Raw genomic sequence first — 17050 nt, 5'->3', positions numbered from 1 at the left:
TATATATATATATATATATACATATACATATATTTAAAATTTTATATATATGCGTATACATTTTATATTTTTTATTTCTATATAAAATTAAAATATATAGAACTATAATATATATGAATTTACACTCATAAACTCCCATATAAATATTTATTATATTATATATATAAATAATATATAATTATATATTATATAATATATATCATTATTATATAAAAATACTGCTATATTTTTAGGTAAATATAATATCATAGAAATATTATAAATAATGAATAGAAATTATGTTTATGAGCTGTGAGAGCATCAGATTCTTGTGAAAATTATTCCTGATTTCCTTCAGTTAAGAGTATTATTATATTATTTTAATTTATATTTTATATTATTCTGTGCTATATTATTTTTATAGAGCACATTTTATACTATTATAGATTATATAATTTAATCTATTTTTAGTCCCTTAAACTTTGTATTCTATATTATTTTTATATTTGTTTATATTGTACATAATTTAACTTATAGTAATCTATAATATATTATTGAATATATTATTTAATATTATATATAATCTTACATTTTATATTAATTTATATATTTTTTTTTCTATAATTTATCTATTTTATATATTTTTAAAAATATTATATCAATATTCATCCTCCTGGGCGAGCTCAAGCCCTCAAGCAGCTCCAGCCCCTCTATCCCTGAGGAGATCCCGAGGTTTGACATCAGCCTGGGCTGTTTGGGATGAATGTTGGGATTAATTCCTCCTTTCTCCCCTCTCCTGAGGGCTCCAGGATTTTCCTGCCCGTCCTGGTTTTCCCTGTTTGTTCCCTTGCCATAGGATCGGGCTCTGCTCCAGGGGATGATCGGCAGGCAGGATTTCCACCCTGGAATTCCCCATTCCCGGGGTTCTTGGGAGAGCTGGGGATGTTCCCCTGGAGAAGGGAAGGATCCAGGCAGAGCTCAGAGCCCCGGGAATGTTCCCCTGGAGAAGGGAAGGATCCAGGCAGAGCTCAGAGCCCCGGGAATGTTCCCCTGGAGAAGGGAAGGATCCAGGCAGAGCTCAGAGCCCCGGGAATGTTCCCCTGGAGAAGGGAAGGATCCAGGCAGAGCTCAGAGCCCCGGGAATGTTCCCCTGGAGAAGGGAAGGATCCAGGCAGAGCTCAGAGCCCCTGGAATGTTCCCCTGGAGAAGGGAAGGATCCAGGGAATCCTCAGAGACCTTCCAGGGCTCCAGGAGAGCTGGAGAGAGACTGGGGATGGATGGGATACTGGGAATTGGGAATTCCTGACTGGGAGGGGAGGCACAATCCCAGGGAATGGTGGTCGGAACGCTCCCAGCTCAGCTGGGACTGAGCCTCTCTGGTGTTATTTAAGAACAGAATTCCCTGTTTAACTTCCCGGGATTTCTCTGGGCATTTGTTCTCCCCGTGGAACATGTGGTGTTTTCTTCCTTCCAATTCATTTTGTGTCCCTCTAATTCTCCCACCCCATGGAAATGTGGGATCCGAAGGGGTGTCCGGGAAGGAGAACAGGAGTGTTTCCATGGAATACTGAGCAAATACCTTCCCATCAGCAGCAATTCCTGCTCTGCTCCCAAACATCCCACGTGTCCGTGGCCGTGGGGACCAAACTCCTCCGTCCAACAGCTGTACCTTGGAAATTCACAATTTCCTTGGAAATTCACGATTTCCTTCGAAATTCACGATTTCCTTGGAATTATTCTCCCTTTGCTGAGGGCTTTGTTGGCTCAGCGGAGAGAGGAGCAGGAATTTGTTGGGACGCACTGGGGATGTCCTGGAGCTCCAGGAGATTCCCGGTGCTCCACGTTACCAAACCAGGCCTGGAATGCCAGGGAATCACATTCCCCGGCTGGAATTCCATCGGAAGGCCGTCTTTCATCGGGAATTGTGTGTCCCCTCCCTTGCAGAAGCTGACCCTGAGGCACCTGAACAGCAACCAGTGCCTGGCGGAGCCGTCGGCCGAGGAGCGGCTGGTGCCCACCATGCGCGAGTGCGGCGGCGGCCGCGCCCAGCAGTGGCTGCTGCGCAACGCGACCCTGGGGCCCTGAATCCGCCCTCGTCCCGCTGCTCCGGCTTCTCCCGCCACCCCGGCCCGGCCGCCCGCGGGCTCCTGCTGCCGCCGGCCCCGGGGCTCCTCCGCGCGCCCCGAGACCTGCGGCGCCCACGCCAGCGGGCTCCAGATTCCAGAGGCAGCGGCTGGCCGCGGGGAAGTTGGATATGGAGGTGTCGCTGTCACTCCAGAGATTCCAGAGGCACTGACCTTGGAGAAATTTGGATATGGAGGAGTTGCTGTCACTCCAGATTCCAGAGGCACTGACCTCAGAGAAGTTGGGATATGGAGGTGTCACTGTCACTCCAGAAATTCCAGAGGCACTGACCTTGGAGAAGCTGGATATGGAAGAGTTGCTGTTACTCCAGAGATTCCAGAGTCACTGACCTCGGAGAAGTTGGGATTTGGAGGTGTCACTGTCACTCCAGAGATTCCAGAGGCACTGACCTTGGAGAAGCTGGATATGGAAGAGTTGCTGTTACTCCAGATTCCAGAGGCACTGATCTTGGAGAAATTTGGATATGGAGGTGTCACTGTCACTCCAGAGATTCCAGAGGGACTGACCTCAGAGAAGTTGGGATATGGAGGTGTTGCTGTCACTCCAGAGATTCCAGAGGCACTGAGCTCGGAGAAGCTGGATATGGAAGAGTTGCTGTTACTCCAGATTCCAGAGGCAGTGGCTGACCTTGGAGAAGTTGGGATATGGAGGTGTTGCTGTCACTCCAGATTCCAGAGGCACTGGCTGACCTCAGAGAAGTTGGGATATGGAGGTGTTGCTGTCACTCCAGAGATTCCAGAGGCAACCACTGACCTTGGAGAAGTTGGGATATGGAGGTGTCACTGTCACTCCAGATTCCAGAGGCACTGACCTCAGAGAAGTTGGGATTTGGAAGTGTTGCTGTCACTCCAGATTCCAGAGGCACTGACCTTGGAGAAGTTGGGATATGGAGGTGTCACTGTCACTCCAGATTCCAGAGACAGTGTCTGACCTTGGAGAAGTTGGATATGGAGGAGTTGCTGTCACTCCAGATTCCAGAGGCAGCAGCTGGCCTTGGAGAAGCTGGGATATGGAGGTGTCACTGTCACTCCAGATTCCAGAGGCAGCCACTGACCTCGGAGAAGTTGGGATGTGGCACTGGGAGCCATCCTGGGAGCTGTGGCCCGAGCTGATGGGATGTGCTGGGCTCTCCTGGAGAGGATCCTGGAAGAATATCCTGGAAGAATATCCTGGAGGATCTTGGGTGGTCTCTCATGCCCTGTGGGATTTGCCAGCACCAAAACTTCCTGGGTTGTGCTGGGAAAAACCAGGATCCGGTGCTGGGAAAACCAGGCCAGGACTGCGCTTCTGCAGGAGCTCCAGCAGATTCCAACAGGAATTCCCACAGGGGACATGGGACTGCCGAGGGGAAGGAGTGACGCTGGTGGGACCTCGGAGTGGCACGGAGGGAGCTGTCCCCTCCTTCCATGGCGATGGAGCTGTCCAAAGCTGATCCCTCTGGAGCTTGGAGTCTCCATCCCTCCATCCCAACACATCCGTGATTCCCAGCACCCCACCAGGCCACAGGCACAGCTCCGTCCCCGGATCCACCCCCAGCTCTGCCTCCAGGTGTTCCCCCTCCTGGAGGAATCCCAGAGCTCCTTTCTGCCTCTGGGAATTTCAGGAGTTTCAGGAATTTGGGGGTTCAGTCCTTTTGTGGGTATGGCCCTGCTGGCGCTGGGAGCTGCTCCCTGCTGGGATGTGGGGACAGGGACATTCCTGGAAAGTGCTGGGGACATTCCTTTGGGAGCCACCCCAAATGCAGCTGTGGCCCTCTGGGCTGGGATTTTGGGAATTCTCGCTGCCCAGAGGGTTTGGGAGACTGAAATCCCAGGGCAGCGGGATCCCAGCACGGGTAAGCGGGGAAATATTTCCCAGGATTTCCCTGGCAATTCCCAAAAATCTCTGTAAAATGCTCTGGGTGATTAAAAATGCCGGTATTTTCTGTATCTGCTCTGGCGGCTCTGGATTCATCCCGCGTTTCTGGGTGGAGAAAATGACAGAGGATGTTTGCTGGGAACTGAGCAGGAGGGAGAAAGGGAAAGGGATTGCTGGAATATCCCGGACTAACTCGGATTTGGGCTCATCTCCAGCCTCCTGCCCAAATATTCCTGCTCCTCCTCCTCCAGTTACCCCAAAAATACAAAAGGTGGTTTAAAAGATCCCCTTAAAAAGGGCGAGGTTTCGTTCTGCTTGGTAAAAGGAGCAGGAAAACATCAGGATCAAACTTAAAGAGGAATTTCCATGCAGGAAAAGAGGAATCCGGTATTTATTCCATCTCCTCCCGCAGGGTTTGGGCACAGCACAGCCCCGGGGGGGTCCCGAGGCCGGGAATTCGGGCTGGGCTGGGAAGGAGGAGGTGGGGAAGGTCCTGGGGACGGTGGGGGAGGGCAGTGGCACTTCCCTGGGAACAGCCCTGCTCCAAAGGGGAACAGCTCCACATTCCCAGCACTGCCCTGTCCCATCCCAAGGCTCCTCGGTGTCGGAGCCGGAGCTGTTTGCAGAATTAGAATTTTATAAACAGAATTTCTATATTCATATATAATTTTGTAATTCACCCTACACTGCTGCAGGGCCCTTCAATCAATCAGATCACAAAAGGGCTAATTAATAACTCATCCAATGAGATTCCCCACATCCAGAGTTGCTTCCTTGTCCAAAAAAACCATGGAAAAACACCAACTAAAATCCCTTTTCTCAGTAATTCCCTGTTCCAGGTTGTCCCTGCAGGTCTGGGGGGTTGGAGCTGCAGGTGACACCAAACCCTGGCGAGGCCCAACCTCCCCTGCTGGTAATTAAAGCCTTTAGAGTAATTAACTGCTCCTGTTAATGATGGGCTGTGGAGCCTGGGAATGAATCACCCAATAATCCCTTTGGGAGGGATGAATGCCGGCCCGGTATTTCCCCTTTTTTCTTTTGGAATTTCTCAGAAATGTTAGTAATTAGGATTGACAGAAAATTACAGAGAGGGAGCCAACCTCCATCTCATTTCCCTGGAAATCTGATTTATCCCTTTTTTTTTAGGATTTATTTAAGGGATTTAGGGATTCATCCCCCTTAGGATATTTTTGAGGTCAGGAAAATCCTGGTACTGTTGCCATGACCACCTGCTCCAACTCCCATTTCAAACTGGAAATGATTTTTCCAAGGGAAAACAGCAGGACCTGCCCTCAATCCACATGCAGTGGGATTGGAAGAGACAGCTCTGGGAATATCTGTTAATTCAGGGAATAAATAATTCATCCCATCATTTTATCTGTCATCATCCCCACACCAGCTAAAGCCTGGGAAAGCCTCGAGGTGCTGAATTCAGGGAATTGCAGGTAAGAGATGGAATTGCAGGAAAAGGAGCTCCAGAGGAAACTCCTGCCCCTTAAGGGGAGTTTAAATGGATCTAAACACGGACCTGGGATGGGAAACCTCACCCGGAACGTTCAGCTGGGACGGATCCCGGCACGGGAGGTTGGATTTGTGGGATGTTCAGCACAAGGAGGATGTGGAGATGCTGGAGAGTCCCGAGGAGGCCATGGAAAGGATCCAGGCAGAGCTCAGAGCCCCGGGAATGTTCCCCTGGAGAAGGGAAGGATCCAGGCAGAGCTCAGAGCCCCGGGAATGTTCCCCTGGAGAAGGGAAGGATCCAGGCAGAGCTCAGAGCCCCGGGAATGTTCCCCTGGAGAAGGGAAGGATCCAGGCAGAGCTCAGAGCCCCGGGAATGTTCCCCTGGAGAAGGGAAGGATCCAGGCAGAGCTCAGAGCCCCGGGAATGTTCCCCTGGAGAAGGGAAGGATCCAGGCAGAGCTCAGAGCCCCGGGAATGTTCCCCTGGAGAAGGGAAGGATCCAGGCAGAGCTCAGAGCCCCGGGAATGTTCCCCTGGAGAAGGGAAGGATCCAGGCAGAGCTCAGAGCCCCGGGAATGTTCCCCTGGAGAAGGGAAGGATCCAGGCAGAGCTCAGAGCCCCTGGCAGGGCCTGAAGGGTTCCAGGAGAGCTGGAGAGGGACTGGGGACAAGGGATGGAGGGACAGGACACAGGGAATGGCTCCCACTGCCAGAGGGCAGGGATGGGTGGGAGATTGGGAATTGGGAATTCCTGGCTGGGCTGGAATTCCCAGGGCAGCTGAGCTGTCCTGCCAGCAGGAGCCTTTGGTGACCCTGTTCCATGTCCACCATTCCCTCCCCACTCCCCCTATTCCCCCATCCCAGCCCGGCTGGCAGAACGTGCTGGGAATGCCGGGAATCTCTCATCCCCCTAAAAGCAAGGATGATTTTAATTGCAGTAATTACAGGGAATGGCTCCCCTTGGATTGTCACTGTCACACCGGGATGGATCACAGGGAATCTTTGCCCAATTCCAGCCGAGGGAGAGGCCTCTGGGAAAACAGGAGCGATGAGGAAGGAGAAATAGGAGAGAGGAAGCTGGCAAGGCTGCTGGATCTGTGAGCCACGAGGGTTCTGGCAGCGTGGCCAGAGTTAGCCAGAGTCTGGGATGAATTCCATAAAAAATTTCCTTTAATCGGGTGGGGAAATTAACAGGCATTGTGTCAATCACAGGAAAAAAGAGTGGGGAACAGGAGAAATTTGGAATATAAAACAGAAAAGGGAGAAACTAAATGAATTTTCTGGGAAAAAAATAGAATATTTTTCTATTTCTGAATATAATAGAAATGCAGTGGCAAGAAAATCCCTGGGGATCAGTTCTGAGGGAGGTGATGGTTGAAAAACGAGGTGTGGCAGGGCTTTATCCCATGGTTAAAGCCACCAATCCCAGTTTTTTCTGGAGCTGATAGTGGCAGTCCGGAGCAGCAGGAGCAGGAGGGGGTGAGGAGCACCCTTGGGTGCAGCCTGGCCCTTCAGAGCATCACCAGCTCCCTTCCCACCCCAACTGCTCCATCATTCCCTGGGCATTTATCCACAGTTTTGGGCTGATTTCCTGCTCCCCGGCAGTTCTGGGGCAGAGCTGAGCTTTGTGGCTTCTCCTGGGGCATTTCTTCCCGGGTGGAAGGGGCTGGTCCCCTCCGGGTCCCCTCTGGGTCCTGGAAGTGCCCTGTGGCGGCCGTGGGCACCAAAACACCTCAAAAACCTGACACAGAATGCAGTGACGCTAAAAACGGGATAAAGGGGGTTGGAATGGAGTGGAATGGAGTGGAATGGAATGGAATGGAATGGAATGGAATGGAATGGAATGGAATGGAGTGGAGTGGAGTGCAGTGGAATGGAATGGAGTGGAATGGAATGGAATGGAATGGAATGGAATGGAATGGAATGGAATGGAATGGAATGGAATGGAATGGAATGGAGTGGAATGGAATGGATTGGAATGGAGTGGAGCGGAGTGGAGTGGAGTGGAATGGAGTGGAGTGGAATGGAATGGAATGGAATGGAATGGAATGGAATGGAATGGAATGGAGTGGAGTGGAGTGGAGTGGAATGGAATGGAATGGAATGGAATGGAATGGAATGGAATGGAATGGAGTGGAGTGGAGTGGAATGGAATGGAGTGGAGTGGAGTGGAGTGGAGTGGAGTGGAATGGAGTGGAGTGGAGTGGAATGGAATGGAATGGAATGGAATGGAATGGAATGGAATGGAGTGGAGTGGAGTGGAATGGAATGGAGTGGAGTGGAGTGGAATGGAATGGAGTGGAGTGGAGTGGAGTGGAGTGGAGTGGAATGGAGTGGAGTGGAGTGGAATGGAATGGAATGGAATGGAATGGAATGGAATGGAATGGAATGGAGTGGAGTGGAGTGGAGTGGAGTGGAATGGAATGGAGTGGAATGGAATGGAATGGAGTGGAGTGGAGTGGAATGGAATGGAATGGAATGGAATGGAATGGAATGGAATGGAATGGAATGGAGTGGAGTGGAGTGGAATGGAATGGAATGGAATGGAGTGGAATGGAATGGAGTGGAATGGAATGGAGTGGAATGGAATGGAGTGGAGTGGAGTGGAGTGGAATGGAATGGAATGGAGTGGAGTGGAGTGGAGTGGAGTGGAGTGGAGTGGAGTGGAGTGGAGTGGAATGGAATGGAGTGGAATGGAATGGAACGGAATGGAGTGGAGTGGAGTGGAGTGAAATGGAATGGAGTGGAATGGAATGGAATGGAATGGAATGGAATGGAATGGAATGGAATGGAGTGGAATGGAATGGAGTGGAATAGAAATAGAATATAACAGAAACAGAAACAGAAACAGAAACAGAAATAGAATAGAATAGAATAGAATAGAATAGAATAGAATAGAATAGAATAGAATAGAATAGAATAGAATAGAATAGAATAACAGCGCCCGACCTCCCCTCGGCCCCTCCCGGCTGGTTCTGCGGGAGCTGGAGCCCCTCCAAGGGAGAAGGAGGAGGAGGAGGGATGGAGCCCCGGGGGAGGAAGATGAGCGGAGGATGCTGGGGGGGGATGAAGGGGAGGATGAGGATGCGGAGGGCGGGATGTGCGCGGGGTCGCTGCGCGCTGGGACGCGCAGGGTCAGAGGGGCGGGCGCAGGTGCGGAGCGCGGATGCAGAGGCGGTGCGGGAGGAGGAGCGGCGCTGCGCGGGGCGCTGCGCGGGGCGGTGCGGGAGGAGTGGCGCTGCGGGAGGAGGAGTGGCGCTGCGCGGGGCGGTGCTGCCCTGCCCGGGGCCGCTGCCGGCGGCTCCGCGTGGGAGGCGGCGGCGCCGGGCGGAGGCTCCGCGGCCGCGGAGCGGCGGGGCCGGGCGGGCTGCGCGGGGCTGAGCGGGGGATGCGGAGCTGAGCGGGGCTGAGCGCACTGCGCGGAGCTGTGGGGTGTGCGGGGCCGTGCGGTGTGCGCGGAGCTGCGCGGACTGCGCGGGGCTGAGCGAGTGCCGGGGGCTGCGCGGATCTTGCCGGCCGAGCCGGGTGTCGGTGGGTGCGCGGATCTTGCCGGCTCCGCGGATCTTGCCGGCTGAGCCGGGTACCGGGGGCTGCGCGGATCTTGCCGGCTGCGCGGATTTTGCCGGCTCCGCGGATCTTGCCGGCTCCGCGGATCTTGCCGGCTCCGCGGATTTTGCCGGCCGATTCGGGAGCCGGGGGCTGCGCGGATCTTGCCGGCTCCGCGGATTTTGTCGGCTGAGCCGGGTACCGGGGGCTGCGCGGATCTTGCCGGCTGAGCCGGGTACCGGGGGCTCCGCGGATTTTGCCGGCTCCGCGGGTCTTGCCGGCCTATTCGGGAGCCGGGGGCTGCGCGGGGCTGCGCGGGGCTGCGCGGAGCATGTCGGCGCTGCGGCGCAAGCTGGGCGATGAGTACCAGGTGGTGAGCACCTCGGCCAGCGGCGGAGGGCTGCCGCCGCCGCGCAGCGCCCCGCGGGGGAAGCGCCAGCGCTTCGTGGACAAGAACGGGCGCTGCAACGTGCAGCACGGCAACCTGGGCGGCGAGACCAGCCGCTACCTGTCCGACCTCTTCACCACGCTGGTGGACCTCAAGTGGCGCTGGAACCTCTTCATCTTCATCCTCACCTACACCGTGGCCTGGCTCTTCATGGCCTCCATGTGGTGGGTGATCGCCTACATGCGCGGGGACCTCAACAAGGCGCACGACGACAGCTACACCCCGTGCGTGGCCAACGTCTACAACTTCCCCTCCGCCTTCCTCTTCTTCATTGAGACCGAGGCCACCATCGGCTACGGCTACCGCTACATCACCGACAAGTGCCCCGAGGGCATCATCCTCTTCCTCTTCCAGTCCATCCTGGGCTCCATCGTGGACGCCTTCCTGATCGGCTGCATGTTCATCAAGATGTCGCAGCCCAAGAAGAGGGCCGAGACGCTGATGTTCAGCGAGCACGCCGCCATCTCCATGCGCGATGGCAAGCTCACGCTCATGTTCCGCGTGGGCAACCTCCGCAACAGCCACATGGTCTCGGCCCAGATCCGCTGCAAGCTGCTCAAGGTGGGTGCTCCGGGCGGCGGCGCGGGGAGATTCCTTCCTGGCAAGCTGCCCAGGGCAGTGGTGGAGTGCCCATCCCGTGTGGAGGTGGCACCTGGGGACGTGGGGTCTTGGCAGTGCTGGGAACGGTTGGGGTGGTTGGACGCGATGTCCTTGGAGGGCTCTTCCAACTTCAGTAATTTGGGGGCTCTGGCAGTGCTGGGAATGGTTGGACTCAATGTCCTTGGAGGGCTTTTCCAACCTCAGTAATTCCATGGGAGCCCTGGCAGTGCTGGGAATGGCTGGGATGGTTGGACGCGATGTCCTTGGAGGGCTTTTCCAACCTCAGTAATTCCATGGGGCCCCAGCAGTGCTGGGAATGGTTGGACTCGATGTCCTTGGAGGGCTTTTCCAACCTCAGTAATTCCATGGGGGCCCCGGCAGTGCTGGGAATGGTTGGACTCAATGTCCTTGGAGGGCTTTTCCAACTTCAGTAATTCCATGGGGGCCCTGGCAGTGCTGGGAATGGTTGCACTCCGTGGTCCTGAGGGGCTTTTCCAAGCTAAACAATTCCGTGGCTCTGTGACAGACCCGTGGCCCCACTGCCGCTCCCCTGGGGACATCCCAGCCCCTCTCCACGTCCCTTGGATGTCCCTCGCTCCTGCCCCGGCTGTTCCCGCGTCCCTGGGGCTTGGAGCAGCCGGGTCCATGGAAGGTGGCCGTGCCCACGGCCAGGGGTGATCCCAGGATGATCCCAGGTTGTGTTTTGGGTCCTGCTGCTGTCCCAGCATCCCTGTCCTGTTTTCCCGGTGCAGGGAACATCTCCGGGAGCCTCGGGCTGCGGGCTCAGCCCCGCATCCCCAACCTCCTTGGAGATAATTCCCACATTCCGCGCAGGATTGGGATGGATATTTATAGATTCCTATAAAATGCTCCATTTGCCTGACAAGGAAATCCTTTGTAGCTCCGAGCTTTCCGGGAGCCGGGAAGGAGAAAGCTCCGGGCATAATCCTGAGCTTTTTGGGCAGCCCTGAGCCCAGCCGGGCTGAACTTTACCGAGGTGGATTCCCAGGAAAGCGGGGTCCGACCTGGAGCATCCCTGCCCTGGAGGGCTGCGAAGGCCCCGGTGGGCTGAGGCTCGTGGGAGCCGGGAATGGGAATGGGAATGGGGACTCGGGAATGGGGATGGGGACTTGGGAATGGGGACTCGGGAATGGGGAATTGGGAATGGGGATGGGGACACAGGAATGGGGACTCGGGAATGGGGAATTGGGAATGGGGATGGGGACACAGGAATGGGGATGGGGACACAGGAATGGGGAGCTGGGAATGGGAATGGGGACTCGGGAATGGGGACTTGGGAATAGGGAATGGGGATGGGGATGGGGACACAGGAATGGGGAGTTGGGAATGGGAATGGGGACTCAGGAATGGAGACTTGGGAATGGGAATGGGGACTCAGGAATGGGGAACTGGGAATGGGGATAGGGACTCGGGAATGGGGACTCGGGAATGGGGAATTGGGAATGGGGAACTGGGAATGGGGATAGGGACTCGGGAATGGGGACTCGGGAATGGGGAATTGGGAATGGGGAATTGGGAATGGGAATGGGGACTCGGGAATGGGGAATTGGGAATGGGGATGGGGAATCGGGAATGGGGATGGAGCAGGTGGGAGGAAGGAGCCGGCTCGGGGGGCGTTTGCTGCATCCTGCAGGGACCCCCCGGGAATCGGGATACCCGCCGGGGGTGCTGGGCAGGGAATGGGGTGTCCTGTCCTTGGGGTGGCTGTCCTGACGGGAATGGGGGTGCTGTTTCCATGGGAAGGGTGTCCTGCAGGGATTTGGGATATCCTGCAGGGATTTGGGATATCCTGCAGGGATTTGGGATATCCTGCAGGGATTTAGGATATCCTGCAGGGATTTGGGATATCCTGCAGGGATTTAGGATATCCTGCAGGGATTTGGGATATCCTGCAGGGATTTGGGATATCCTGCAGGGATTTAGGATATCCTGCAGGGTATGGGGGTGTCCTGTCCTTGGGATTGGAGTGCCCTTGGGATGGGTGTCCTGCAGGGATTTGGGATATTCTGCAGGGATTTGGGATATCCTGCAGGGATTGAGGGTGTCCTGGCAGGGATTTGAAATATCCTGGCAGGATTTGGGATATCCTGGCAGGATGTGGGATATCCTGCAGGGATTTGGGGTGTCCTGCAGGGATTTGGGATATCCTGGCAGGATTTAGGATATCCTGGCAGGATGTGGGATATCCTGCAGGGATTTGGGGTGTCCTGCAGGGATTTGGGATATCCTGGCAGGATGTGGGATATCCTGCAGGGATTTGGGGTGTCCTGCAGGGATTTGGGATATCCTGGCAGGATTTAGGATATCCTGGCAGGATGTGGGATATCCTGCAGGGATTTGGGGGTGCCCTTCCCTCGGGCTGTGGGGTCCCCATTCCAAGGACAATCCCCTTGGGAATTTCCCCGTTTTTCCTCCCTGTCCCCCCACAGCCCCAGGGATGGGGCTCAGCCCGTGGGAGGCTCCTGAAGTTGTGCCGTTCTCCCAAATTCCTGTTTTCCATGGGATTTCAGGATCAGGACTGGCCCGGTGTTGGGGTCCCCAATCCTTGAGGGAGTCTGTGCCTAAAAAAGGGAAAGAATTCCTGAAAAATTCCCAAAATAACCCTTTAATAGCTTTAAAATTATGGAAAATATAATTATATATAAATGATAAATTATATAATTTATAAATCTTATTTATAAGGATAAATATATAATATATATAATAATATATAAATATATAAAATAACATTGCAGCATAACACCATAGGTTTATGTAACATGCAATTACAAATATTTATATTTAACAATATATAATTTATACAGTTTGTTTTAAAATAGTTAATAATGTCTAAATATATATTTGCATACTATATAAATGTATTTAAATAATTTCCTATATTTCAAGCTATAAAAGATCAAAAATTAGTAATTTCCAGTCCAGCATTTGAAAATTGCCTCCTTTTTTTTTGTTTTTTTTTTTTTTTTTTTTTTTTTTTTTGTTTTTTTTTTTTTTTTTTGTTTTTTTTGTTTTGTTTTGTTTTGTTTTATTTTGGTTTTTTTTTTGGCTCTGGAAGTGTCAGAGGGGGAATTTTAAAAGTTGAAGCTTCAAACTCAGTGTGGCTCCAAAAGAATTCCCTGGATTTGAAATAAGGGAAGGGAAAGGTTTGTGCTTGGGAGAGAAGCAGTGCCAGGCCAGGCCTCCTGGGGAAAAAAGGGAACGGAAAAACAAAAGTGGAAAAGAGGAAATTAGGAGGAAAAAAGGGGAAAAGAAAGGAAAAATGGGGGAAGAGCAAAATAAAAGGGGGAAAAGGGAAAATAAAAGGGAAAAGTAAAATTTAAAAAGCAGGGGGAAGGAAAATTAAGGGGAAAATAAGAGGTAAAAACAAAATAGGAAAAAGGAAAATAAAGGGAAAAATCAAAGAAAAGGAAAGGGAAAATGAAAGGGGAAAAGAGTAACAAAAGACAAAGGAATAAAAGAAAAAGGGAAGCAGAGGAGAAAGGGAAAACAAAAGGGACCCACACGGGGAGGGAACAAGAGGAAAACTAAAAGGAAATGGGGAAAAGGAAAAGTAAAAGAAATAAAAAGGAAATAAGTGAAAAAATAAGGGAAAAGATAAAAAAAACCCCTCAATCCATGGGGGAAATATTCCTTTATTTTTCCTGCCGGGCTCAGGCCAGGAGCAAGACCAACCCCAAAGCCTTAAAGTGGGAAATCTGTGCAAAGCCTCTTTTGCTGTAATGGGAATTTTGGGATGGATTTTTGGGATTGGAAAGAGCTCGGATGTCACTCAGAATTCCTGAATTTTCCCCCCCTCATCACCTGGAGCAAAGGAGTCACTCAGGGTTCATTCCTTAGCAAAATGTTCCCTCTGGAATTGCCTGGGGTTGGATTTTTCCAGGGACTCAGGGAGGTGTGAAATTAAATTTGGTTTCTCTGGATTTGAGCTCTGGCATTCCATCGGAATTCCGGGAGCAGCTGGAGTGTGACATCCCAGCTGGATCCGGAACACCCGGATCCCTGTCCCACAGAGGCTGGGAGGGACGTGCTGGATCCCTGGGAATTCCGGGGATCCAGGGGGAGCGGGGAGGGCAGCGGGGCGCTGTGGGGATTTCACCTGGAGCTGGATCGGATGTTGGGAGATTTTGGATTCCACACGGTGAAATCCCAGAATCCTGGAATGCTTGGATTCCACCCGGTGAAATCCCAGAATCCTGGAATGCTTGGATTCCACCCGGTGAAATCCCAGAATCCTGGAATGCTTGGATTCCACCCAGTAAAATCCTGGAATGTTTGGGTTCCATCTGGTGAAATCCCAGAATCCTGGAATGCTTGGATCCCGCCTGCTGAAATCCCAGAATCCTGGAATGTTAGGATTCCACCCTGTGAAATCCCAGATTCCTGGAATGTTTGGGTTCCACCCTTTGAAATCCCAGAATCCTGGAATGTTTGGATTCTATTTGGTGAAATCCCAGAATCCTGGAATGCTTAGATTCCACCCAGTGAAATCCTGGAATCCCGGAATGCTTGGATCCCACTTAGTGAAATTCCACTTGGTGAAATCCCAGAATCCTGGAATGTTTGGATTCCACCCTGTGAAATTCCAGTATCCTGGAATGTTTGGGTTCCACCACATGAAATCCCAGAATCCTGGAATGTTTGGATTGCACCCTGTGAAATCCTGGAATCCTGGAATGCTTGGATCCCACTTAGTGAAATTCCACTTGGTGAAATCCCAGAATCCTGGAATGTTTGGATTCCACCCTGTGAAATTCCAGAATCCTGGAATGTTTGGGTTCCACCACATGAAATCCCAGAATCCTGGGATGTTTGGATTGCACCCTGTGAAACTCCAGAATCATGGAATGTTTGGGTTCCACCGGGTGAAATCCCAGAATCCTGGAATGTTTGGATCTGGAATGTTTGGATCTGGAATGTTTGGGTCTGGAATGTTTGGATCTAGAATGCTTGGATCCCACCTGCTGAAGTCCCAGAATCCTGGAATGGTTGGATCTGGAATGTTTGGATCTGGAATGTTTGGGTCTGGAATGTTTGGATCTAGAATGCTTGGATCCCACCTGCTGAAGTCCCAGAATCCTGGAATGTTTGGATCTGGAATGTTTGGATCTGGAATGTTTGGATCTGGAAAGTTTGGATCTGGAATGTTTGGATCTGGAAAGTTTGGATCCCACTTGCTGAAGTCCCAGCCTCCTGGAATGTTTGGATCTGGAATGTTTGGATCTGGAATGCTTGGATCCCACCTGCTGAAGTCCCAGAATCCTGGAATGGTTGGATCTGGAATGCTTGGATCTGGAATGTTTGGATCTAGAATGCTTGGATCCCACCTGCTGAAGTCCCAGCCTCCTGGAATGTTTGGCGGGAGGGTCTCTCAATCCCAGATTCTGGCGCAGGGATTCGTGTCCCAGCTCTCCCTGGGCTCTCCGGGCACGAGGAGCTCCAAGGTCCCTTCCCCTCCTTGTCTCCCGCAGTCCCGGCAGACTCCGGAGGGGGAATTCCTGCCGCTGGACCAGCTGGAGCTGGACGTGGGCTTCAGCACGGGGGCTGACCAGCTGTTCCTGGTGTCCCCGCTGACCATCTGCCACGTCATCGACGCCAAGAGCCCCTTCTACGAGCTGTCCCAGCGCAGCATGCGCAGCGAGCAGTTCGAGATCGTCGTCATCCTCGAGGGCATCGTCGAGACCACCGGTGAGCGGCTCCGGGGGGCTCGGGGAGCTCCGCGGGCCTCCTGCACCTCTGGAGCGCCTGCAGGCAGCTGGAGCTGGGATTGCCTGCACAGGGATTTTGGTGCTGGGGACGGGTTTTGGTGCTGGGGATGGATTTTGGTGCTGAGGCTCTCTCCAGGAGATCGACTTTGGTGCTGGGGATGGAATTTGGTGGTGGAGATGGATTTTGGTGCTGGAGACGGATTTTGGTGCTGGGGATGGATTTTGGTGGTGGAGATGGATTTTGGTGCTGAGGCTCTCTCCAGGAGATCAACTTTGGTGCTGGGGATGGATTTTGGTGCTGGGGATGGATTTTGGTGGTAGAGATGGATTTTGGTGCTGGGGATGGATTTTGGTGCTGGGGCTGGATTTTGGTGGTGGAGATGGATTTTGGTGCTGAGGCTCTCTCCAGGAGATCGACTTTGGTGCTGGGGATGGATTTTGGTGGTGGAGATGGATTTTGGTGGTGGAGATGGATTTTGGTGCTGAGGCTCTCTCCAGGAGATCGACTTTGGTGCTGGGGATGGATTTTGGTGGTGGAGATGGATTTTGGTGGTGGAGATGGATTTTGGTGCTGAGGCTCTCTCCAGGAGATCGACTTTGGTGCTGGGGATGGATTTTGGTGGTGGAGATGGATTTTGGTGGTGGAGATGGATTTTGGTGCTGGAGATGGATTTTGGTGCTGGAGATGGATTTTGGCGCTGGGGCTGGATTTTGGTGGTAGAGATGGATTTTGGCGGTAGAGATGGATTTTGGCGCTGGAGATGGATTTTGGCACTGGGGATGGATTTTGGTGCTGAGGCTCTCTCCAGGAGATCAATTTTGGTGCTGGGATGGATTTTGATGCTGGGATGGATTTTGGTGCTGGGGATGGATTTTGGTGCTGGGATGGATTTTGGCACTGGACCTCTCTCCAAGGGATGGATTTTGGCACTGGGGATGGATTTTGGTGCTTGAGCTCTCTCCAAGGGGATGGATTTTGGTGGTGGAGATGGATTTTGGTGGTGGAGATGGATTTTGGTGCTGAGGCTCTCTCCAGGAGATGGATTTTGGTGCTGGGGATGGATTTTGGTGCTGGGATGGATTTTGGTGCTGGAGCTCTCTTCAGGAAATGGATTTTGGTGTTGGGGATGGATTTTGGTGCCGGGGCTCTCTCCAAAGGGATGAATTTTGGCTCTGGGATGGATTTTGGTGCTGGGGATGGATTTTGGCACTGGGCTTCTCTTCAGGAAATGGATTTTGGTGCTGGGGATGGATTTTGGCACTGGGGCTCTCTACAAGGGATGGATTTTGG

General features: G+C 52.5%; 1 protein-coding gene across 1 annotated transcript in view; it reads left to right on the top strand.

The window, feature by feature from the left end:
- The first annotated feature begins 9002 nt into the window (after positions 1–9002).
- Positions 9003–17050, top strand: part of KCNJ3 (potassium inwardly rectifying channel subfamily J member 3) — a 33445-nt gene continuing 25397 nt past the window's right edge. The window contains exons 1-2 of the mRNA XM_021545687.2: positions 9003–9994; positions 15523–15739. Of these exons, the coding sequence (XP_021401362.2) occupies positions 9317–9994; positions 15523–15739 (895 nt within the window). The 5' untranslated portion in view covers positions 9003–9316. The remainder of the gene's footprint in view (positions 9995–15522; positions 15740–17050) is intronic.

The sequence above is a fragment of the Lonchura striata genome, chromosome 8, assembly GCF_046129695.1.
Source record: "Lonchura striata isolate bLonStr1 chromosome 8, bLonStr1.mat, whole genome shotgun sequence".
NCBI lineage: Eukaryota > Metazoa > Chordata > Aves > Passeriformes > Estrildidae > Lonchura > Lonchura striata.
This window is presented reverse-complemented; position numbering and strand designations above follow the sequence as displayed.